The sequence below is a fragment of the Trachypithecus francoisi genome, unplaced genomic scaffold (assembly GCF_009764315.1).
Source record: "Trachypithecus francoisi isolate TF-2019V2 unplaced genomic scaffold, Tfra_2.0 Lachesis_group12, whole genome shotgun sequence".
Classification (NCBI taxonomy): domain Eukaryota; kingdom Metazoa; phylum Chordata; class Mammalia; order Primates; family Cercopithecidae; genus Trachypithecus; species Trachypithecus francoisi.
Window position 1 is genome coordinate 70,233,563 of NW_022681457.1, and position 24,540 is coordinate 70,258,102.

Sequence of the window (24,540 nt, forward strand, 5' to 3'; positions counted from 1 at the left end):
CTTCTTCTGAAAAGTGCAGGACTAGATGGACTGACTGACGTGTGGCACTGAGAAAGTCATTCACACACCCAAGGATGTAAAGACTCTTGTGCAAAAGAAACCTGTTTCAAAAGGACTGAGATAATAAGATAATCACTGGGGGAGAACCAGCAGCCTAGCCAACGAATTAAGTCATAAACTAGAAGCAAAATCAATAGATTCTTAAAAAGAACAACAAAGGTAACTCCTTTAACCAAAAATCACTATAAAAGAAAATGAATTAAGCATTTATCTAGTTTTTTTGGGGAAGGAGGTACATACTATATTTCAAGACAACAAAATAGCCCTAGTTATTACGGGAATATTATTTAGCTAATAAATGTGAAAAGACTGATAGAATGAGAACATTTTTTTGTAGCCCTGATGAAATAATTCATTCAGAGACAATCATCAGCGGATGAACTAATTCAATGAGTCTGATGGGGAAATTTATAATGGAGGGATGAGCTGTCATCATCTAAACCCACTGTTCAATGTTAGCATCCCTAAGAGTGGGACTATCAGACAGAAGAAACAGAAGTACTTCACACCCTTAACCTATGAAGTAGCCTTATCCTCTTCCCCAAAAGAAAAAGAACCATAATCCAGTTAGTCATTCAAAGCTAACTTCCAATTCATAGGAAATAGGAGAGATAGAGGAGTAAATTATAGTATGAAGAAACAAGACAAATTCTGAATGTGGGACATTCTACAGGACAACAGACATGGTTTCTTCCACAGTCAGTGGTTCTTCTTTTTGTTGTTGTTTTTCGTTTGTTTTTCTGAAAAGGGGCTAGGGTTAGGGACTGAAGTAGATTAAAAGTCTCTTGAGTACAAACTAACAAATGTGACGCGTGATTCAAATCCCAGTTGGAACAAACCAACTGTTAAAAGATATTTTGAGATAAACAAGGAATATGAATATGTACTAGATACTAAATTATACCAAGGAATAATTGTAAACTTTGTTAAGCACAATAACAATGGCACTGTGGTTACATGAGAAAATACCCATATTTTTTAGAGATGCATAGAGTTCAAATGACAAAAGGTCTGAGATTCTGCTTTAAAATACCTCAGCAACAACATAAAAGCAAAAACAGAAAGAAGAAGTAGGGCAAAATCTTAATAGTTATTGAATCTAGACGAAGGGCATATAGGAGTTATAATATTCTCTTTATTTTTGTGTACGTTTGAGAATTTCATAATAAAAATGGAAAAAAAGGTGAAGGGTCAAAAATATCAATATGCAAAAGTACTTAGATAAAAATAAATACCTAGAAAGGCTAAAGAAGTCAACTGAACACTTAAAACTAGAAGTTTAAAAAATGGAAGAATACAAGATACATATATATTTTTTAATTTTTAATTTTAATGAATTTTTTAATCCTGATCCATGGGTTGAATATAAGATAGATATATTTTTAAAAACCAGTAGCTTTCTTAAGTCAGCAACAGCCAGTCAGAACACAACAGGGGAACAGATCCTGTTTAAACTAGTAAAAACTATACAGCACTTTGGAAAGCATGGACAAGAATGGGTGTGTGAGCATGCATGTGTGCTGTCTGTCTGTGCCCACTTCCTTAATGCTCTGGGATTCCTCCTTTTCCTCCATCCCTAGCCCCACTGCCCTGCCTTAGGGCATGTTGCCTCCAGATGACTATGAAGGTACCCTGGTTGACCTCTCTGGCTAAGTTTGGTACCCCTTAATGCCATCTTCCACACTGCAGCTAGGATAGCCTTTATTTATTTTTAGTGTTTTCTTTTTTAGGGGCTTTTTTCCTAAAGCATAAATTTGACCATTTCCCTCCTCCACTTAAATTCTTTGGTGCTATATCCACTCTTACCTCTTCATAAAAGTCCCTTCACAATCTGCCATCCTCCTACCTACTTTCTATCTTCATTTCCAGCTACTATCCACTGTCATCCAATACTCCAGCTACTTGCAGCTCCTAAAACATTTTATTTTTTATCTCTTTATTTTTGAGCACACACCCCAATGAACATTCTGTCTGCCTGAAATATTCTTACTTCTCTTTTTATCTGGCCAACTTCCATTCGGCCTTTAAGACTCATTTAAAGGTCCCTTCCTCCAGGAATTCTTCCTTAATATCTCTAGTTTTGGTCAGTACCCGGGCTCTCTGCTTCCTTAGCACCTTGTGTTCTGTTTATCATGATAATTACTAGAGTTAGTTGTAATTATTGGATGGGTTATCTCTTTCGTTCACCAAATTGAGCTTCTTGCAGAAATAGCTAACCTTAAGGGATGCTCATCTTTGTATCTCCAGCAGTGAGCATAGTGGCAGGAGATGGGAATCAGGAGAGCAGGCTGGTTGAATGAGAGACTCATATAAAGAATAACATACATTCCTACTACAATACATAACAGAAGATTTGAATAAAGGGAAAATATACCTTGTTACGAGATGGAAAAAACAGCACAAAAATGCCAATATAGAAATTAGTTGGCCAGGTGCAGTGGCTCATGCCTATAATCTCAACACTTCGGGATGTCAAGGTGGGAGGATCACTTGAACTCACAGGAGTTCAAGACCAGCCTGGGCAACATAGTGAGACTCTGTCTCTACAAAAAATGAAAAAAATTAGCCAGGTGAAGTGGCATATGCCTGTACTCTCAGCTACTTGGGAGGCTGAGATGGGAGGATGGCTTGAACCCAAAAGTTCAAGGCTATAGTGAGCTGTGATCATGCCACTGCACTCTAGCCTGGGCAACAGAGCAAGACCCTGCCTGAAAAAGGAAAAGAAAAGAAACAAAAAAGAAATTAGTTTATAGATTTTATGTAATCTCAACCAAAAATCTCAATAGGCTATTTTTATTAGACTACAACCAAATACTTCTACACAAATATAACTCAGCAAGTGTATAAAATGCTATTTTGAAAAACAGGAGTTATGAGGCACGACTAGCCTCATATCTAAGATCTAAGATATTAGAACATATTATAAAGTAACAATATTGAAAATGATATGGACCAACACCAAAAAAGAAAATGGATAGGGAATAAAAAAAATGAAGGCCGGAAACAGACTATAGACATAAGAATTTAATACATAATGAAAGAGGCATCATTGAACAAAGGGAAGCAGAAAAAAAATTTTATTTGAGAAAATGGTCAAAACATGTAGAAAATTTCTCCAATTATGCCAACTGCATAGCCCGATATTGTTTGATTCCTTTATTCTCCACACGTTTACTGAAGGCCTGTTTGCTCTAGATACTATGATAGGCACTAGTCATGTAGGGCTTAAACAAGAAATTGCCCCTGCTTTAAAGGTTCTATGAAGAGAATCCTGGAGTTGAAAAATAAAACTTTGAAAGGAAGACAGGAAAAATAATATTGAGTCTTTAACTTCTCCCTCTAACCAATTATTTATCAAAAATTTGTACCTAGCCTTTCTATGGACCTGGGAAAGGAGTACATCAATACTCATCACAAGGAGGAAGAGGAAGAGGAACGCAGAGCACTCATTAGAAATGTTTAAAGGTGCTTCCTAGCTAGCGATGCTTAGGAAAGTGCATTCCAATACATATCACTTGAAAGCACAAAGCACCCCTGGATACTTTCCTCTTCTGGGTGGAGTTCTCCTTATCCCTGAGATTATTCATTCAGCAAGCAAGATTTTATGCTCTTGGTCACTGTAGTAGATGCTAAAAATAAAATGATAAATAAGACAGTACAGGCTGTCAGACCTAGATCCAGAGCATTTAAACACTTTTTTTTTTTTTAGACGGAGTTTTGCTCTGTCACCCAGGCCGAAGTGCAGTGGCCACCACGCCTGGCTAATTTTTGTATTTTTAGTAGAGACAGGGTTTTGCCATGTTGGTCAGGCTGGTCTCGAACTCCTGACCTCAGGTGATCCACCCGCCTTGGCCTCCCAAAGTACTGGGATTACAGGCATGAGCCACTGAGCCCGGCCCATTTAAACACTTTTACCAGGCACTTACCTTATGTCTGGTGCTGAGGATACAGAGATGAGGAGGACACAGCCCCAGGAATTTAGCCTACATTTTACCTGCCAAAGTGTACAAAGAAGACACATGCACAGAAATATTCCTTCCAGCCTTGCCTGTGATAGCGAAAAGCTAGGAACAACCTACAGGCTCATCATTAAGGGTCCTGTTTGTTAAATAAATTATAGTCCATTTAAACAATAACTACTTTGCAGCCATTAAAAACTAAAATAGGGCCGGGCGCGGTGGCTCAAGCCTGTAATCCCAGCACTTTGGGAGGCCGAGACGGGCGGATCACGAGGTCAGGAGATCGAGACCATCCTGGCTAACACGGTGAAACCCCGTCTCTACTAAAAATACAAAAACTAGCCGGGCGAGGTGGCGGGCGCCTGTAGTCCCAGCTACTCGGGAGGCTGAGGCAGGAGAATGCGTAAACCGGGAGGCGGAGCTTGCAGTGAGCTGAGATCTGGCCACTGCACTCCAGTCCGGGCGACAGAGCGAGACTCCGCCTCAAAAAAAAAAAAAAAAAAAAAAAAAAAAAAAAAAAACTAAAATAGGCTGGGCGAAGCAGCTCGTGTCTGTAATCCCAGCACTTTAGGAGGCTGAGGTGGGTGGAACCCTGGAGGCCAGGAATTTGAGACCAGCATGGCCAACATGGCGAAACCCTGTCTCTACTAAAAATACAAAAATTAGCTGGGCGAGGTGGTGAATGCCTGTAATTCCAGCTACTCAGGAGGCTGAGGCATGAAAATCGCTTGAACCTTGGAGGCAGAGGTTGCAGTGAGCCAAGATCGTACCACTGCACTCCAGCCTGGGTGACAGAGCAAGATTATCTCAAAAAAAGAAAACAAAAAATCCAACAAAACGCTAAACTAAAATAGTTCTACGTGGAGTGACTGGAAAAATGATCAGTTTTTTTAGTCAAGTGAAAAAAGCAGGTCTCAGAGCACACACAATGTGAGCCAATGTTTATTTTTAAAACTACATATGTGTATACATATAAACAACATTTTTGTTTATATGCAAAGAAAAAAGTCTTAAAGAATTTACAATAAAATTATTAATGGTGGTCTCTTCTGAGTAGTGGGACTGTGTGTATCCATGCAGTTCAGCTCACAATCTAGTGGGCTGGCTCAACATGTCAACAAACCTAACAGCCTTGGCTGTGTTATAGTAGGGCAATATTCAGGTTTCTTCAGAATACAGATCCTTCCTTCATAAGAGTCTCACCTTAACCTTTTCTCTCTCCAAGAAGGGCACTGCTGACCCAGCTTTATATATGAGACCCAATGCAGAAGTCCCTCACACAGAGAGTCCTTTGCCTTGGTCAAATCCAGCGGTCCTTCTCCATCCTGACATTACTTGGCCTCTCTGTGGCATCTGACACTGGCTTTCTTCCTGAAATATTCTCTTGCACTGCTTTTGGAGATACCACCTGTTACTAGGTCTCTTCTTTGTTCTCTATCTCCTCTGCTGCTGCTGCTCCTTTGTCCAATCCTTCATTATCTGTGAGCCCCAGTTAGGGCATTGTCCTTGGCCTCTTTTCTTTCTCTACTCGCCTTCCCTGAGTAACCTTGCCCACTCCTGTGGTCCAGCTACCTACAGGCAGATGACTCCCAACTATGTGTCCCTAGCCAAAGATTCCCACTGAGCATGAGACCAAATATCCAGTCCCCTACTGGACCTCTCCACCTGCTTATTCTGCAAACACCTCTAACTCAACATTTTTTGTCACAGAATGGCACCATCACCCACCCACCATTTTAGGATCCACTGTCTCTTTCAACCTTATGTTCATTTAGCCATTCCAAGTCATATAGATCTACTTCATTAATTCTCCCTCTATCTTTTACTCTTCCTCCTCACCTACTCTCCACTCTTACTGCCCTGATTCAGGTTCACAACACTTCTTACTGCCCTGATTCAGATTCACAACACTTCTGCAGTTAGTAAAGTACTGCATTACTTTACTAACCAAACTCTGTCTCCAGTCTGGCCCTCTCCAATTCATCCTCTCTACTGAAGGCAAAATGACCTTTTTCAAACACAATTTGATCATATCATACCCTTAATAAAAATCCTCCGATGGCTCTCCATTGCCCTCAAATTAATTTCTAACATAGCATTAAAGCTCTGGATGACCTGGAATCTCTTTGGCCTCACCTGTCACCATGTCGCCCTCCTTCCTCCCTCCCCTCACTTTCACCCCTCCCACCCTTTTGCCTCGGTGCACTACCTTCTAGCCATAGAGAGCAGCTTGCATGTCCCTGTTTGGGGTCATGCTGGCTGGCCTGCTCCTACTTCTGTGCCTTAGCTCATACCATTCCCTCTGCCTAGAATATTTAAATGTCCATCTTATCCTCAAAACTGTAAATGTGTTGAGGGCAGAACCTCTACCTTACTTCAAGTTCTATTCCCAGCCCTCAGCATAGTGCCTAGCACAGAAGAGACGATCTATAAATGTTTGCTGAATTGAATCAGTTAAATAAAAAACATTTACATTTGACTTTCAAATTGGTTTTGTACTAACATTTGAATATGGATAGAGGTGATTAGGAAAATCACACAACTGCAAACAAAATAATGAAACTACACTGTAAAGAAATGAACCCAAAGGTGCTGAGAAAAGGAAAAGTTTCTAATTCTTATCCACCGCTGAGAATTTTTCCTGCTTATCACTACAGGCTTTGTATGAATTATCTCATTTAATTTTTATAACAATGACTTAAATACCGTTATTATATCTCTTTTTACAAATGAGAAACCTAAACTCAGTAAGGCACCTTGCCAAGGTCTCACAGCTAATAAGTGTAGAAGCTAGGATTAGAACACAAGCAGCCTGACTCCACCTCCAGAGCCTGCACACTTAACCCCTAATACACTATACTTCTCTGTTATTAGGGACTGACACACAGGAAGTCTTCAACAAGGCTCTATTGAGATACTGTTATTCACATTCTTGGTATTCCAAAATCAGAAGAGCACTGGCCCTGAGAGGTGGCCAAAGGACAGAAAGCTTCAACTCACAGGTCTGGACAGTGGAGTCACTGCTTTTGGCCTGCAGGGGGCAGTACATCCCTCAGATACTCCCACAAGAGCCATGCCCAAACTGGGACTGGTCAGGAGTCTTTTGCCAACAACAGCCGAACCAGCCCAGGAAGGGTAGGTAGGGCTGTAAAGGAGCCCAGTGGGGGATGCAAGACTTGCCAGCAAGAGGGAAGAATTTCCAAAGAAGACTAACAGCAAAAAGGCAATTCAGTCTGGGGCAAGAAAGAGAAGGAGTCTCGGAAACCCTCTACTAGACAAAAACAGAGCAGAATCATAAATTTCAGATCACAAAGGGAATTTCATGATAACATTAATAATGACAGGCTGGGCATGGTGGCATGCCTGTAATCCCAGCACTTTGTGGGGGCCAAGGCAGGAGGATTGCTTGAGTGCAGGAGTTTGAGATCAGCCTGGGCATCATAGTGAGACCCTATCTCTACAAAAAACTTTAAAAAATAAATAAATAAAAGAATTGACTGGGTGTGGTGGCACATGCCTGCAGTCCCAGCTACCTGAGAAGCTGAGGCAAGAGGATCGTGTGTGCCCAGGAGTTCGAGGCTGCAGTGAGCTATGATCATACCATTGTACTCAGCCTGGGTGATAGAGTGAGCCCTGTCTCTAATAAAATTATAAAATTATCATAATGACAGCAATGACAGCTATTGTGCTAACCACTTTACATATATTAATTCATTTAATCCTCAGAACAACCCTATGAAGTAGGTGCTGTAGTTCCTCATTTTATAGGTAAAGATACCTGAGGTATTGAGAGGTGAGGTAACTTGTGAAAAACAACAAGAAGCCAGACCAGGTTTCATATACAAGGAATCTGGCTCCAGAGCCCACGCTTTAACCCTCTACTATTCCCTCTGGTGATCAGATAGTCCTACATCCTCTGATTCAGATAAAAAAGATGAGGCTCCATGACCTTTCCCCAAGGTCACAAGTCGGCCAGTAACTGCATCAAGGAAGTTAATGATCTGCAAAAAGTCATTATTTGCTCCATGAAGTTTATGTTTTAAAGTAAGCAGTGCCACTGGCTGGTCTCATGACCCAGGTCAAGTTCCCGGGGTTTAAGGTTAGGGGATTTCTGCATCCCAGCACACTGTTAAGACAAATTCCCTGCAGGAAGCAGTCTTTTGCTCATTTACCAAATATTACCAAATACTCACAGACATTGGGATAGAATGTTGAGCAAGACAAGACCCAGAAAATCCAGACTAACCTGTATTCAAGGAGCTCTAGGAAAGTCAGGGGACAACACCTAAACAAACAAATGCACACAAAAAGGTGTTACACGGGCCCTAAGATGGTATTGAAGGGGGAACCCCAAGGAGGGCCAAAAGGGCAGATGAGTCAATTCAGCTGGTAAAGGGGTCAGGGAACACCATGAAAGAGGCAATGCTTATCCTGGTCTTAATAATAACTCAGCCAGGCGCAGTAGCTCACTCCTGTAATCCCAGCACTTACTAGGAGGCTGAGGTGGGGAGATCACATGAGGCCAGGAGTTCGAGAACAGCCTGGCCAACACGGTGAAACCCCATCTCTATTAAAAATACAAAAATTGGCCGGGCGCGGTGGCTCAAGCCTGTAATCCCAGCACTTTGGGAGGCCGAGATGGGTGGATCACGAGGTCAGGAGATGGAGACCATCCTGGCTAACACGGTGAAACCCCGTCTCTACTAAAAAATACATAAACTTGCCGGGCGAGGTGGCGGGCGCCTGTAGTCCCAGCTACTCAAGAGGCTGAGGCAGGAGAATGGCGTAAACCCGGGAGGCGGAGCTTGCAGTGAGCTGAGATCCGGCCATTGCACTCCAGCCCGGGTAACAGGGAGACTCTGTCTCAAAAAAAAAAAAAAAAAAAAACAAAAATTAGCCAGGCATGGTGGTGCACGCCTGTAATCCCAGCTACTTGGGAGGTTGAGGCATGGGAATCGTCTGAACCCAGGAGTCAGAGGTTTCAGTGTGCCAAGATCGCACCACCATACTCCAGCCTGTCTGACAGAGTGAGACTGTCTCAAAAAAAAAAAAAAAGAAAGAAAACTGGAGACCCCTGGTAATGAGCATCTCTCCATAGTCTCTGCATCACCTCACTCAGGAACCTTCTTGCAGAGCCCTGAGAACGAAAAGCATCACACTCCGACAATGCTAATTTAGTTGGTGACGAAACTCCCAGTTCAAAGGCAACAGGGGCTGGATGTGCTGGCACTGCTGTCAGATTTTTTGAAGGGCTTTTGCAAAACAAAAAATAATAATAATGATGATAACTCAAGGGGACAGGAATAACACAAGAAGTAGAGTGAACAAGAGCACAGAAGCCTGAAACGCATAGCATAATTTGAGTAGTAGACACAACAATGGTCCCCAATAATGACTATGCCCTAATCCTCAGAACCTGTGACTATGTTACCTTACATGGCAAAAGAGACTCTATAGATATGATTAAGGTTAAGTACCCTGAGATGGAGAGATGAGCCTGGCTTTTCCAGGTGGGCCCAATCTAGTCACATGAGTCCTTAAAAGTGAAGAAAAGGCAGAAAGATGGGTCAGAGATGAGATGTGAGAAGAATTCAACCTACCATTGCAAGTTTTGAAGATGGAGGAAGGAGATCACAAGCCAAGGAATGCAGGCGGCCTCTAGAAACTAGAAAAGGCAACTAGTCTAGGAAACGGATTGTCCCCTAGAGCCTCCAGAAAGGAATGCAGTCCTACCATCATTTTGATTTTAGCCTTTTATTCACTTTTAGGTTTCAGGAGATGGCATAACATGGTATAAGAATATTTTAGCTTTGTCATTTATTATTTGGTTGTCTAACCTGGAGAAAGTTACTTTAAACTCTCCAAGCCTCAGTTTTTCCATTTGTAAAATGGAAAAAAATTACACTTACTTTCCAGAGCTGTTATATAGATCAAACAAGGTCACAGATGTGAAAGTACTTTGTAAGAAGAGGGGTTTTGTTGTTGTTGTTAAACAATCATAAACAAAAATACAGCATCTCTGAAATCAGATATGATTGACACAACTTTTCCCAGAATATTCATATATACAGTATTGCAAAAATGGAGCATGCCTGCTCACCAGCTTAAGAGGACAAGGCCTAACTCCACTGCCTGATCAGCTATTTACTCAATACCCCATGCTCTTTGGTTTCCCTGATAATAAAGGTATCCACTCACAGAGGCCTTATCACTGCCAGCTCCAAAGGCTTTTTGCTAGATGGCCCTCAACTTCCCAGACCACTTGAGGACACTGAGGCCACTCATTTCCCCTGCCTCTAAGAACAGTCTTTGGTCTCCATATCCATGTACTGCCCTGGCTCTCTTCCTGTCTAACCACACTTCCTTAGTCTCTTTATCTGGCTCCTCTTCTTCCTCCCACTTCCCCAGCATAGATTTTCTCCCAGGTTCAGTCCTTCAGCCCCTTCATCTTGCCCTTTACTTAGAGAATTCATCTACTAAGGTGATTGTAAGCAAACACTTCCTGGCAGATGACTTCCTAATAAGTATTTCCAGTCTAAATTTTGCATCTGAGCTTGAATCCCACATCTCCAACCACCTGGTGGACATTTCCACTTAATGGGTTTATGTGAGAACAAAACTCTAGGGACACTGACTCAAATGAAAATACTGAGAGAAAACTCCCATTTGAGGTATACAAGAAAAGGCACTAAATTCTGATTTAAAAGAGTTAAATTCAAGCAGATGGCAGAATCCATACAGCCAGTCCAATAAAATAAAGGGACATATGGCTGGGGTCCAGGGCACAATGGCAGTCTGCTAACCAGGAAGGAACACTGCCCCAGGAGACCTGGGGTCTCATTACCTCTCTGGTGCTAACTCATAAGGTGGCCCTGGATAAGTCACTTCATCTCTCTGGGTCTCAGTTTCCCTGTTTATAAACTGAAGTAGGTAAATGGATTTAAACAGTTACGACACTGACATTTACAAAGCTCATGGAAATATATAAGAAAAATTATAAGATCTCAGCAGTAAATGTACAAAGAACGCGAACAGTTTACAAAAAAAAGAAAAAGTGCCAAAAAAATGTATGGAAAACAATTCATTCTATGCGGCACATGAAAACAAGATGCTATTTTTACCTCTTAAATTTGTAAGATTTAAGAAAATGGTAGGAATGTAAATTGGAAAAACCTTTCTAAAAATCTAAGATTCAAAAATGGATCAGAATAGGAGATGCATATCCAAGAGGTATCTGAATTAAGGCCTCAGTTAAGCTGGAGACATGGACAAGCTCTCCGGCGAAATGCTCTAAAAAAGCAGCAAAAGACTAAGGGCTGAGCTTTATGGAAAAGCACCCTGTTAGGGGAGAGAGAACAAGGATTGAAGAAACACAGAAAGGAAAGAAACAAGGACACAGAAGGCAAGAAGAGCTATAGAGAAAACTTGTTCAACTTTGTCATTTTCACTCATTTGAGCTATATCCTGAGCTCCTGCTGTCTGCCACTAATGCTTGAAATACACTGGTAAATAAAATGTAACTTCTGCTGGCACAGAGTTACTGTCTAGCAAATAAAAAAATAAAGAAGTAAATAATTAAATAGGCGATTACAAACTGAGATAAGAGCTATGAAGGTAACAAACGGTTTAAAAATAGATACAGAACTGGCAACCGGTTCAGTGTCATTTATGTCAACAAAAAGGGAGTATCAATGGTCTCAAATTCACAGTATGGGAAGATGAGAACTCAGACAAGACCACTGGATTTGGATAGAATGAAATTACTTGTGTCCTGAGAGAATAGTGGTTGTGCGAGAAGCCAGCTTGGAACGCTTTTCCCAAAGGATTGGGCAGGCCAGAAATGGGAGTTGCGAGTAGCCAACATTTTCAAAGGAATCTGGTTATAAAAAGAAGGGAAATAAGGTGTTTGGAAAAGGTGGCAAAGACAATTAAAGGGGAAGATTTGTGCTTGTCTGAAAGCAGCAAGAGCGAGCCAGTGGAGAGGATAAGGGTGGCAACATAGCAAAAGGCATCATCGGGGCATTCCCATTTTCCCTCACCTCCATGGTCAATTCCTGCTAAATCCAGCCCGTTCTCCCTGATAAGGTTTCTCTAAGGAGCTATTTCATTTCTCCATTCTCAGTCCTCCAAGCCTTCATCGTGTCTCACCTCAACGTTTACAGCCATACCTCATCCTCATGGCTCACTTCCTCACCTCCTTCAAGTTTCTGCTCAAATGTCATCTCTCAATGAGGCCTACTCCCACCCACACCATCCACATTCCCCATCCCCCCTAACTTGTTGACTTTTTCTCTTGCACAGCACTTTTCATCTTCTAACATAACTACACAATTTGTTTATTATGTTTCTTCTTTTTCTTTTTCTTTTTTTTTTTTTTTTGAGACGGAGTCTCGCTCTGTCGCCCAGGCTGGAGTGCAGTGGCCGGATCTCAGCTCACTGCAAGCTCCGCCTCCCGGGTTCACGCCATTCTCCTGCCTCAGCCTCCCGAGTAGCTGGGACTACAGGCGCCGCCACCTCGCCCGGCTAGTTGTTTTGTATTTTTAGTAGAGACGGGGTTTCACCGTGTTAGCCAGGATGGTCTCGATCTCCTGACCTCGTGATCCACCCGTCTCGGCCTCCCAAAGTGCTGGGAATATAGGCTTGAGCCACCGCGCCCGGCCTTATGTTTCTTCTTTATTGCATGTCTCCTCACTAAGCTTCACAAGGGTAGAGACTTTCGTCTTGTTTTGATCGCATGTATCCAGAACACTGCCTGGCACATGAATGAATACCTGAATGATCCCCTATCTGATATCCTGATTTCTACCTGATCTTTCTCTATTGACACCCTTTTCCTATGCATTTTTCCCTTGGTCACCAGAAAACGCTCATCATGTCATCCTATAGTTAATATTAAATGGTTCCAGTAACAGCTGTTTCTAAAGCTCATAGACTGCTAAGAAGATACCCACCTTCACTGCAGTGCTATTCACAATAGCAAAGACATGGAATGAATTGAAATGACCATCAATGACAGACTGGATAAAGAAAATGTGGTACAGATACACCATGGAATACTATGTAGGCATAAAAAAGCACAAGATCATATCCTTTATAGGAACATGGATGGAGCTGAAGACCATTATCCTTAACAAACTTAACGCAGGAACAGAAAACCAAATACTGCCTGTTTCACTTATAAGTGGGAGCTAAATGATAACTCATGAACACAAAAAAAGGAACAGACACTGAGGCACTGAGGTCTACTTGAGGGTGAAGTGTGGGAGAAGGGTAATGAGCAGAAAACGTAACTATTGGGTACTAGGTTTAATACCTGGGTAACAAAATAATATATACAACAAGCCCCCATGACACGAGGAGTTTACCTATATAACAAACCTTCACATGTACCCCCAAACCTAAAATGAAAGTTAAAAAAACAAACAAAAAATACTCATAAAATAAAATGGTTTTTGTTGTTGTTGTTTTTGTTTTTGTTTTGAGACAAGGTCTAGCTCTGTCGCCCAAGCTGGAGTGCGGTGGCATGATCTCAGCTTACTGCAACCTCTGCCTCCCGGGTTCTCCTGCCTCTGCCTCTCGGGTTCTCCTGCCTCAGCTTCCAGGGTTCTCCTGCCTCAGCGTCTTGAGTAGCTAGGACTACAGGCACGCACCACCACACTCAGCTAATTTTTATATTTTTAGTAGAGACGAAGTTTCACCATGTTGGCCAGGCTGGTCCCGAACTCCTGACCTCAAGTGATCCACTTGCCTCGGTCTCCCAAAGTGCTGGGATTAGAGGCGTGAGCCACCGTGCCCGGTCAAACAGGTTTCTTTATTGTAGGATTTCATCTAGCCTATTAAATGAGAAAGTATACTGAAAACCTCTAAGGGAGAGGAAACAGTAATGCGGCATTTTCCAAGCTTTATTTGAACCCAGGACACTTTCTTCAAATAACATCTCACTGAACCAGAGTTCTAAGAAATCCACACTTGAAAACAATGGCATCTGGGAAAAGTCCATACCCTAATGGCTAGCTTTTAAGTTTCTTTATAATCAGGCCCAAGTGCTATCCACCCTTGCCCATTCTAGCCATTACATTGTAACATGTTGTTTTCAGGATTTTCAAGCTTCCATTCCTTTACTCACGTCTCTGCCTGCAATGAGCCAGATCTCATTTTGACCTAGCAAAATCCCATCGCTTCTATAAAAATCCTTCTCCACTTGCCTAGGCAGAAGTATTCACTGTCTCCCCTGTATTCCCACAGACCTTTGTACATCCCTTGATTTTAGCATTTTCACGTCAATCATTATTATACACCTGAATGCCTATTTTTCCAGAGAATGTGGGCGCCTTACAAACATGAACCATGCATTATTCTGTAGCACCCAGCATAAGGCATAGGACAAGGAAGGTGCTCAGTATGTATTGAATGAATGAATGAATACAGATTCTATAAAATGCAGATCAAATGATGATCCAAGGCTCTTGCTAATCCTCATCTTGGTTATCAATCTTAACAATTTAAGGGGCTCACCCTGTTATTATTCTCCTACATTAACTTCTCTCACTCTACAGAATCTTTGCCATTAGCATTCAACATGTTAGGATCCTTTTCCATCTTAAAAAACAGAACTTTCTTCAATCCCACATTCCCTTTCTGATATTGTCACTTCTCTTTTCTTTTAATACCAAACTTCTTGAAAGAGCTGTCTATTTTGTTTCATTTTCATACATCTTCTTCACTCCTCAAGCTTCTGCCCCTAACCTTACTTCTGAAATGGTCCTAAACAAGATCATTAATGACTTCATTTTGCAAAATCTAATGTACAATTTTTAGATGTAGCTTATTCGGCCCTTTGACAAGAATGGACAAAGCTAAACAATCCCCTCCTAGAAACACTCTTTCCTTTGCATTCTATGACAGCATTCTTTCGTTTTCTTTCTGTTTCTCTGGTCGTACCTTCTCAGTTTCTTCTGTAAGTCCTTCAATACTGGTGTGCTTCTGGATTTTAAACTCAGCTCTTGGGTCTTCTTAATTTATATACTCATCCTAGGCAAGCTTATCTACTATTTTGTTTTTTGTTTCTTTTTTTGAGACAGAGTCTCGCTCTGTCACCCAGGTTGGAGTGCAGTAGAGTGATCTCGGCTCACTGCAAGCTCCGTCTCCCGGGTTCATGCCATTCTCCTGCCTCAGCCTCCCGAGTAGCTGGAACTACAGGCGCCCGCCACCATGCCCGGCTAATTTTTTATATTTTTAGTAGAGACGGGGTTTCACCATGTTAGCCAGGATGGTCTCGATCTCCTGACCTCGTGATCCACCTGCGTCAGCTTCCCAAAGTGCTGGGATTACAGGCGTGAACCACTGCGTCCAGCAGCTTATCTACTATTATCACACCATATCCCAGCTCTATGCTGATAATGACTCCCCAGTATATAGTTACAATCTTTCCTTAGCTTCACTCTTGTATTTCCAGCATTATGTTGGACATTTCTTTTGGGATGTTCCACAGAATAAGTCTAAAATGGAACTTATTATTCCCTCCACCTCCAAACCTGCTGTTTCCTATCTTAATGAGTGGTACTGCCATCCACCTACTTGTCCATATCAGAAACCTAGCCCTCAGCCTTCACTGCTTCATCTTCATTCCCAACATCCAATCAATCTACAAGTCCTTTGGATTTATTACATGTATGTCTCTTGACTCCAACTACAATTTCTTCATCTCCATGATTACTACTCCATCCAGGCCACTCTCATTTCTTATGCAGATGTTTTAGGAGCATCCTAACTGAGCTTCCTGCCTCTAGGTTTGCTTGTGTCCAACACTTTTCCCACATGGCAACCAGATAGATTTTTCTAAACTGAATATGTCACTCCTCCATTCAAAACTCTTCAGTAATAATCCTACTATCTTTAAGATAAAGACCAAACTCTCAAGTTTTATGGCAGACTAAAGCTACTCTTTCACTGCAGTATTACTAGATCCTGGATAAAAGCCACCTAACCCCAACAAAAAAGTTAGCAGAGGCTAGAAGGGTGCAGGTGCACTCAGGGAGGGGTGGGGTTATCCTAAGGGCTGATATCAGTAGCAATGCTGCTGAAATACTTAGCTTTGGGCCAGCAGTGATGAGGGGAGCTAATCCTCGGCACTCTTACAGTGAGGTGAGATCCTTAAGAGGTGTGCTAAAGTATTCCAGGTCAGAGATGGCCTCTGACTGTTGGCAGAAACAAAAGAAGTTAATCCCCTTTGGAGGGAAGCTTCTCAATTTAGACCCATAGAATTTCTACAGATAGAAATACAGGCTGGGCACAGTGGCTCATGCCAGTCATCCCAGCATTCTGGGTGGGAGGCCAAGGCGGGAGGATCACTTGGGTACAGGAGTTCAAGACTAGCCTGGGCGAGACCCCTTCTCTATAAAACATTTAAAAAATGATCCAGGCATGGTGGCATCTACCTGTAGTCCCAGCTACTCGGAAGGTTGAGGCAGGAGGATCCCTTGAACCCAGGAGTTCAAGGCTGCAGTGAGCCATGATTGCACCACTGCACTCCAGCTTGGGAGACAGAGTAAGACCCTGTCTCAAAAAAAAAAAAAAGTTAAAAGAAAAATAGAAATACAATAATGAGTTTGCAATTAAAAATCAACAAGCACATGGGAAGGCAAGTACCATCAGTCAGCAAAAACAATAAACAACAGATTTAAATCCCCAAGAACCATAAATATTAGAATAGTCAGATGAATACAGAAGAGCTAGATATTAAATGTTTAAGAAATAAAAGGCACAATCACAAGAATGCACCAAAAAAAATTTATAGAAAACATTTTGGGGCTGGGTGCAGTGGCTCACACCTGTAATCCCAGCACTTTGGGAAGCCAAGGCCAGTGGCTCATGCCTGTAATCCCAGCACTTTGGGAGACTGAGGCGGGCAGATCATGAGATCAAGAGATCGAGATCATCCTGGCCAACATGGTGAAACCCCTTCTCTACTAAAAATACAAAAATTAGCTGGGTATGGTGGCGCATGTCTGTAGTCCCAGCTACTAGGGAGGCTGAGGCAGGAGAATCACTTGAACCCAGGAGGCAGAGGTTGCAGTGAGCTGAGATCACGCCACTGCACTAGCCTGGCAACAGAGTAAGATTCTGTCTCAAAAAAAAAAAAAAAAAAAAAATTGGGGATAAAACAAATTTGTAAAAATAAAAACCAGTTTTTGAAATAAAGACCTTAATAAATGGGCTAAATAGCAGATTAGAGTCAGTTGAAGAGAGAAGAAGTGACTTGGAAGACATGTATCTGAAGATATTACCCCAGAATGCTAAGTCAGACAAAGAGATAAAAAATTGATAAACTAAAAGGTATGAAAAATAGAAGACCTAACATGCTTCTAATTATATAATCTCAGAAGGAGGGAACAGAAATAATGAAAGAGAGTAACTTTTGAAGAAATAATGGTTGTTGCCAGGCATAGTGGCTTACACATGTAATCCCAGCACTTTGGGAGGCTGAGGTGAGAAGACTACTTGAGCCCAGGAGTTTGAGACCACCCTGGGCAACTTAGCGAGACCCTATCTCTACAAAAAGTACAAACATTAGCTGCATGTGGTGGTGCATACCTGCAGTCCTAGCTACTTGGGGGGCTGAGGCGGGGGGATCACCTGAGCCTGGGAGTTCAAGGCTGCAGTGAGCTGTGATTGTGCCACTGCACTCCAGCCTGGGTGACACAGAAAGACCCTGTCTTAAAAAAAAAAAAAAAAAAAAGATAATGGCTGTAAATTTTCAACAATGAACATGAATCTGCAGGTCCAGGAAGTATAATGTATCTAAGATAAATGAAAAGATATACAGGCTATGGTAGCCAGTCTACAAGTTAGGTTTCAATGATTATCACCTCATGGTATTCATACCCTTATGTCGCCTTCCAAACTGTATCAGGGTTGGTCTGTGTGACCAATAGCATATGACAAAACTGATGATATATCACTTCTGAGATCAGGTTATAAAAGACACTGTGGCTTCCATCTTGGTTGTTCTCTTGCTTTCTTGTTCTTTCCTGGATCACTTGCTCTGGGGAAAGCCAGCTGCCATGTCACGAGCAGCTCCAAGGAGAGGCCCACATGATGAGAAACTGAGGCCTCCTGCCAGCAATCCTGTGAGCCATTTTGGAAGCAGATCCTTAAGCCCTGGTCAAGCCTTCAGATGACTGCAACCCCAGCCAGCAGCTTGACTGCAACCTCATAAGAGACCCTGTGCCAGAACCAACCAGATAAGCTGCTCCTGGATTCTCAACTTAAAAAAATTGTGTGAAATAATAAATATTGTCTTCAGCAGCTAAATTTTAGAGTAATTTTTACACAGTGATAGATAACTAATACATATGCCAAAACCAAACAGTTCTGAATGGCTTACAAAGAACCTTCTCCATCTGGTCCAGAATGTCTCTCCAGTCTCATTTCTTGCCACGCTCTCTAAAGCACATTACATTTCTAACACACCAAACTACTTTTAGTTTCTGGAATGCACCATGTTCTCTCCCACCTCCACCTTCTATACAGCTCACGTGATGTACCCTGGCCTGACACATTTCTTCAACACCTTCTGCCCTACTCCTAACACATATAGTCATTTTGCTAACTTCTCCCCATCACCAGAGCACTCATCACATTGTATGATAAAGTCTTGTTAAACTGTGTTTCTATTAGACTTCAGGCTCCAAAAAGGCAGGACAATGTCTGTCTCCTTCATTATTATGCCTATGTAGTTCCCAACACGGAAAAGGTACTCAGTAAATATTTGTCCCTTATAACCCACAGGATAGGAACAGGCAGGAAGACTAAAGGTTGAAGAAATGTAAACACTCTCAGGCAGTGATCCAAATGAAATCTTCAGCATAGCAACTGATGTAACTATAAAGAAACCAAGAAACTCCTATATTCCATACAACCTCAGGTTTAGGGGAAGCTTGGGATAGAGTCAAAACTCAAAGTTGGATGGTTTCCAGGTCTTCTTAAGTCAAGCCCTGTTGTGGTTTCATTATGATCCTTGAATTGAAATCTCCAAACATCAGAAATACCCATTCTTGAAAGCATACTCACAATTATACTCAAACACCAAATAGAAATTATTTTTTTCATTATAATCTTCAAATCCAGCCTATTTAAGTTATGATCATATACAGTATTTGTGGAATGTGCTTAACTATATACATATACATATGTACACATATACATGTCATAAAATATTAATCACTAGTACCCTCTACTGGTGGAAATACTTTATCTGCTCATATGAATGGTCTTATTGCCCCCTAGTGATTATAACCTATAAAGACAAAATCCAGCAGCAGATGGGAGAATCTCCTTGGCTACAATAATAGGGTTTTATATTCTTAAAGCATCTGATTTTCTCAGATTCTGGTTTATATTACAGGGGTACAACTCTAAGACTCTTGGGGGGCCCTCTGGGGATTTTGCACAGCTCTTCCCAGCTGCTAGTGCCAGTTTTGAAGCTGCTCTCTCTCCTGCTTCTCATGAACAAGAGGTCAAGGGGAGGCAGACAAGGCAATGGCTGCCCTAGTGAGGGCAAGAACAGCAGCTGGGAATGACTGTCCTGGACTCCCTGGGGAGCTGGGAGCAGCTTGAGGAACACATGTTGGCACTCCCTTGCATATTATTCACAGTTGTGTACTGTACTAAAATGGCAATTCTACATGGTCCCCAACTTACCTTTTAAGTATCTCCAATGCTATAACATCAAGATGTAACTGAAATGTCACCTCCTCTATGAAGCCTTTTCTGAAGTCCCCAGTATATACCTTGTTTAGATTAGAATAGTACTCAGAACACTATTTACATGTTTTTATTATAACCTACAATATTTCACTGTTCCCATTTGTCTATATGCTTGTCTCCGCTACCAAACCCTAACTTTCTTTTTTTTTTTGGAGACAGAGTCTGAGTCACCCAGGTTGGAGTGCAGTGGCATAATCTCGGCTCACTGCAACCTCTGCCTCCCAGGTTCAAGCAATTCTCATGCCTCAGCCTCCTGCGTAGCTTAAGATTACAGGCATGGACTCCACGTCTGGCTAATTTTTGTATTTTCAGTAGAGACAGGGTTTTGCCATGTTGTCCAGGCTGGTCTCAAACTCCTGATCTCAAGTGATCTGCTCACCTCGGTCTCCCCAAGTGTTGGGATTACAGGCATGAGCCACCACACCCAGCCCAAACCCTAAGTTTCTTGAGGTCACAAATCATGTCTTATCCATTTCTGCATACCCAGCATCTAGCACACTCAAAATGTTATCCATGTGTTATTGCCAGTTATGCCAGTAAGTACATAAATTAAATGTAAGCACTTAGAAACTTTCATGGTAATTTGACAAGGGTAATTCTATATCTGTTGAAACTAATTTTAAAAACTGGGGCTTGTATTTTGTACATTCCATTTCATTTTTCTGATTTTTTTTTTTTTATATATTACCAAGGTACTGGTCTGCAACCAACAGATAATTTTTTAAACAAGAATCCTTTATCAGAGAATTGAAAGCATTGATAAGGGAGATAACTTCATCTTTGAAGGAGAGAGGATGGAAAGAAGGGAGACAAAATATAAGCTTTCTTAAAAAATAAAATTAAGAAGGAATATACCTATCTTTGTTGATTTTAACACTTCCCTGGAGGGTATTTTCTTCTTTAATTCTTGTAAGGCTTCAGTGAGATTCTCTTTGGTTTGATCAGGAAGTTCCAGCATAGTTTTCCATCTTTTTATGTCTTCTACAACCACAACTCTCTGGGAAAAAGAAAAGTCATTTGGAAAATGGAAAATTTGCATTAGAAAGACATCTGCCTTCACCTGAGCTAATGGGGCTCCTATTGACATATGAATTATTGATTATGACCTAAACCAAAGTACAGTGCATCTGATGGCCCCAAATGATGGGTAATTGCTTAAAAGCAGGTACGGCTTACTGCAAATCAGGAAGAGAGGTGCATCTATTAGGAACAGTGCAAGTTTTAATCTTACCATCTCAGACACCACTGGGCACTTAGCAGTGAGAGGCAATAAGGATGAGAAGAGAAAAACAATGCTGAGGTGAATCAACTCTGTAGCTCACTTAAGAGTGTCTTAATTCATAGGCAAGAACAATGAGCAGAGAAGTCAGACAAGTTTATTTCAACAATCAAAAGCACACTTCAGTAGTTCCCCACTTCCTAGAGGATAAAACTCAAAACTCTCTCTTGTTCCAGTAATTGTTTAAATCTTCAAACACATAGAAAGGTACAGCAAGTAACCCACTATTTATAATGGAAAAAATGAACACTTTGCCATTTCACATAAAATAATAAAACATTATAAAGTTTCTTTGTACACTGCATCAACTCATTCCCCTCCTTCCCTTCCTAGAAGAAACTATGTACCATCTTAAAGCTGATATGCATCTTTCCATTAAGTATAAAAAATTAACAGTTAAAGAATCTGGGTGGAGATGGGAAAGTTGTTCATACTGTGTTGCAAACTTTTCTATAGTGTTGAAATTATTCCATTAAGAATTTTTCAAAAAGTAAAGTGGGAGACTTTTAATTTGCTTTTATAACTACACACACAAAAAAATCTCATCTTGGATTGTTATTATCTGAGGGAGGTGGGCACAGTGAGGGAACTGAAGGGGATTCTGGGATTCTGGTAATACTTTCTTGATCTGGATGCTGGTGTGTTTATTGTGAAAATTCCTCATGTACACTTATAATTTGTGCACTTTTCTATATGCATTTTCTATATGATAGTTTGATAAAAGCAATAAAAAAAAGTCTTATCTCTCTCCCTTGGCTGGTGTCTGCTTCTAGCCTAGAAGCCTACGGTGGGAGGAGGGTATGTTTGATTTCCCTCTCACCCCAACTTTGCTTCTCTTCCTCTCCAATCCGCTTGTTTGCTTTGGTTTCTGACCCTTCCAGGTTCAAAGCCAGGAAAAGGAAAAGAGGAAAGGGGAAGGAAAAGCCTTACTTTAACATAGTGATACTATGCTAATCAGGTTTTAGTACTACCTGGACTTGGCAGACGTTGAAAGCTGACTTTCTTTTTCTCGTATAGGTTACTTTTGCAGTTTCTTGGAAAGCTCCCACTGTTGAGCTCTCACCTGCAGTTCCCATACTGTGGGCACTGTCTCCTTCTGCCAGCCACCCACAAGTCCTCTCGATTCCCTAGTTTTTGGCAACCCACCTCCCACAGGCTCTCCCTGTAGGGATCCCACTGTCCTTCCAAGTATCTCTGTGGACCCATCCATTTTCATTCAATTCCAGGCCAGCCAGCATTTTCTCCCACACTTGCCCACATCTTTGTCCTAAAGAATTTGGCGGGTAACAGCCCTCCCAATGTACCCACTTCACCTTTTGACATCAGTCAGCCACTCTCTGTCTTTAGACTTTCCCAGGCATAGTCTGATCTCTGTCCACCAAACCCAGGAACTAAAGTCAAGTCCTTCAAGTGAAAAAATACCATGGCACTCTTGCTTCATCCAAAGGAATCCTCTCTCCCCTCTTCCTTTAACTTCAACCTACTTTATAGCTTATGGTGGGTGATGGGTTCAGGATCCCAAAACCGGTCTTCAGGTATTGCCTTCTGTATAGATGATCTAGAATCTCATTGGGAAATATCATTTGATACCTACTGCTTTGTTCTCGGTCTTCAGGGGCATTAGTTAAAATGGAGACAGTCTTTTTCTAGGATCTGTTACCATATAAAATGGTATTAGTGTTAAACTGTATGAAAAATAAATCAATAAAGCCAAGTAAGGGGAAATTTTGAATAGGAAGAAAGTGCAAATATCATGTCTTTTTCACCAATGTATTTTATTGATTTATCCATACTGAAACATGTAATCCTGGTTGATCCATTTTACTAGTATTGAATAGTATTCCATTATTTTTATATACAAATGTCTTAGAAGTTTAAAACTATTCCCCTATTAAGTATTTAGTTTCTTTCCCCATATTTTACATGTTATAAACATTGTTTCAATGAACTCCTGTCTATGACATTTTTTTGTATATTGTCTTCATCTCTTTACTTTCAACTTTTCTGGGTCATTACACTTTATATAACCTGTGGCTGCTTTATTTTGTTCCCTGCCTCCTATTCCAATCTGAGAAACTCTTATCTTTTAATAGGCATGTTTAATCCATTTGTATTTATTATGATTATTGATATATTTGAACATATTTTCTCTTCTTTTTTCTTCTTTCATATCTTCTATTTAACAGTTTTCTTTAATCTATTTTTTTCCTTTTTCCTTTTTTTGTTTTTTATAGATGGGGTCTCGCTCTGTTGCGCAGGCTGGGTGCAGTGGTAACAATCATAGCTCACTGTAGCCTTCGACTCCTGGGCTCAAGCAATCCTCCTGCCAGCTTTCCAAGTAGCTGGGAGTACAGGTACGTGCCACCATGCCTGGCTAATTGTTGTTGTTGTTGTTGCTGTTTTTGAGACAAAGTCTTGTTCTGTCACCCAGGCTGGAGTGCAATGGCACAACCTTGGCTCACTGCAACCTCTGCCCCTCCTCCCCCAACCTGTTCAAGTAATTCTTCTGCTTCAGCCTCCCAAGTAGCTGGGATTGCAGGCATGCACCACCACGCTTGGCTAATTTTTGTATTTTTTGTAGACATGGGGTCTCACTCTGTTGCCCAGTGCCCAGGCTGGTCTCAAACTCCTGGCCTCAACTGATCCCCTCACCTCAGTCTCTGAAAGTACAGAGATTACAGGTGTGAGCCACTGTGCCCAGCCCCCTTTTTTTTCCCCTCTATGGTTTGGAAGTTATGTATTATATTTCTATCATTTGAGTGTTTACCCTTACAATTTTTTTTTTTTTTTTTTTGAGACAGAGTCATGCTCTGTTGCCCAGGTTGGAGTGCAGTGGTGAGATCACACTGCAGCCTCGACCTCCTGGGCTCAAATGGTCCTCCCACCTCAGTCTCCCAAGTAGCTGGGACCACAGGTGGGCCACCACAACCTGCTGATTTTTAAATTTTTTTGTAGAGATGGGGCCTCACTATGTTGCCCAGGCTGGTCTCAAACTCCTGGGCTCAAGTGATCCTTCTGCCTTGGCTTCCCCAAGTGCTGGGATTAGAGGTGAGCCACCATGCTCAACCTATCCTTACAATGTTTAAGATGTATACTAACAGAAATTGATACCAGTATTCTCCTCACAAGCCTCTACTTCAGAAACCCCAATTCCATGGCTTCTCTATCCCTTATGTACTTTTTTCTTTCATATTTCTGTCTCTTCATTTCTCTAGGATACATCCTAAGTGACTTCTTCAGAAATCCTAAGTATTTCTCTCTTCAGCTATGGCCTGCCTATGTTTAACCTGTTTGATATGTTTCTGCTTCAATAAGGATATTTTTTCATTGGACAAGTTCTGTTTTTCTTCCTCTCCAAACTTACCTATTCTCTTTTCACACTATTCTGTTCTTATCTTTTGGTTTCTATTCCTTTATGTCTGTGATCATGAGGTCTGGAGGCAGGGAACCAAGCATCACGCATAATAGAGGAAA

General features: G+C 41.4%; 1 protein-coding gene across 2 annotated transcripts in view; it reads right to left on the reverse strand.

Annotated features, from left to right (window-relative positions):
- Positions 1-24,540, reverse strand: part of TCEANC2 (transcription elongation factor A N-terminal and central domain containing 2) — a 56,303-nt gene that overhangs the window by 24,552 nt on the left and 7,211 nt on the right. For both annotated transcript variants that reach the window (XR_004440835.1, XM_033226288.1), the window contains exon 3: positions 20,643-20,784. Coding sequence is in view for 1 of the 2 variants with exons in the window: in XM_033226288.1 (XP_033082179.1) it covers positions 20,643-20,784 (142 nt within the window). In the remaining variant the exon portion in view is untranslated. The remainder of the gene's footprint in view (positions 1-20,642; positions 20,785-24,540) is intronic.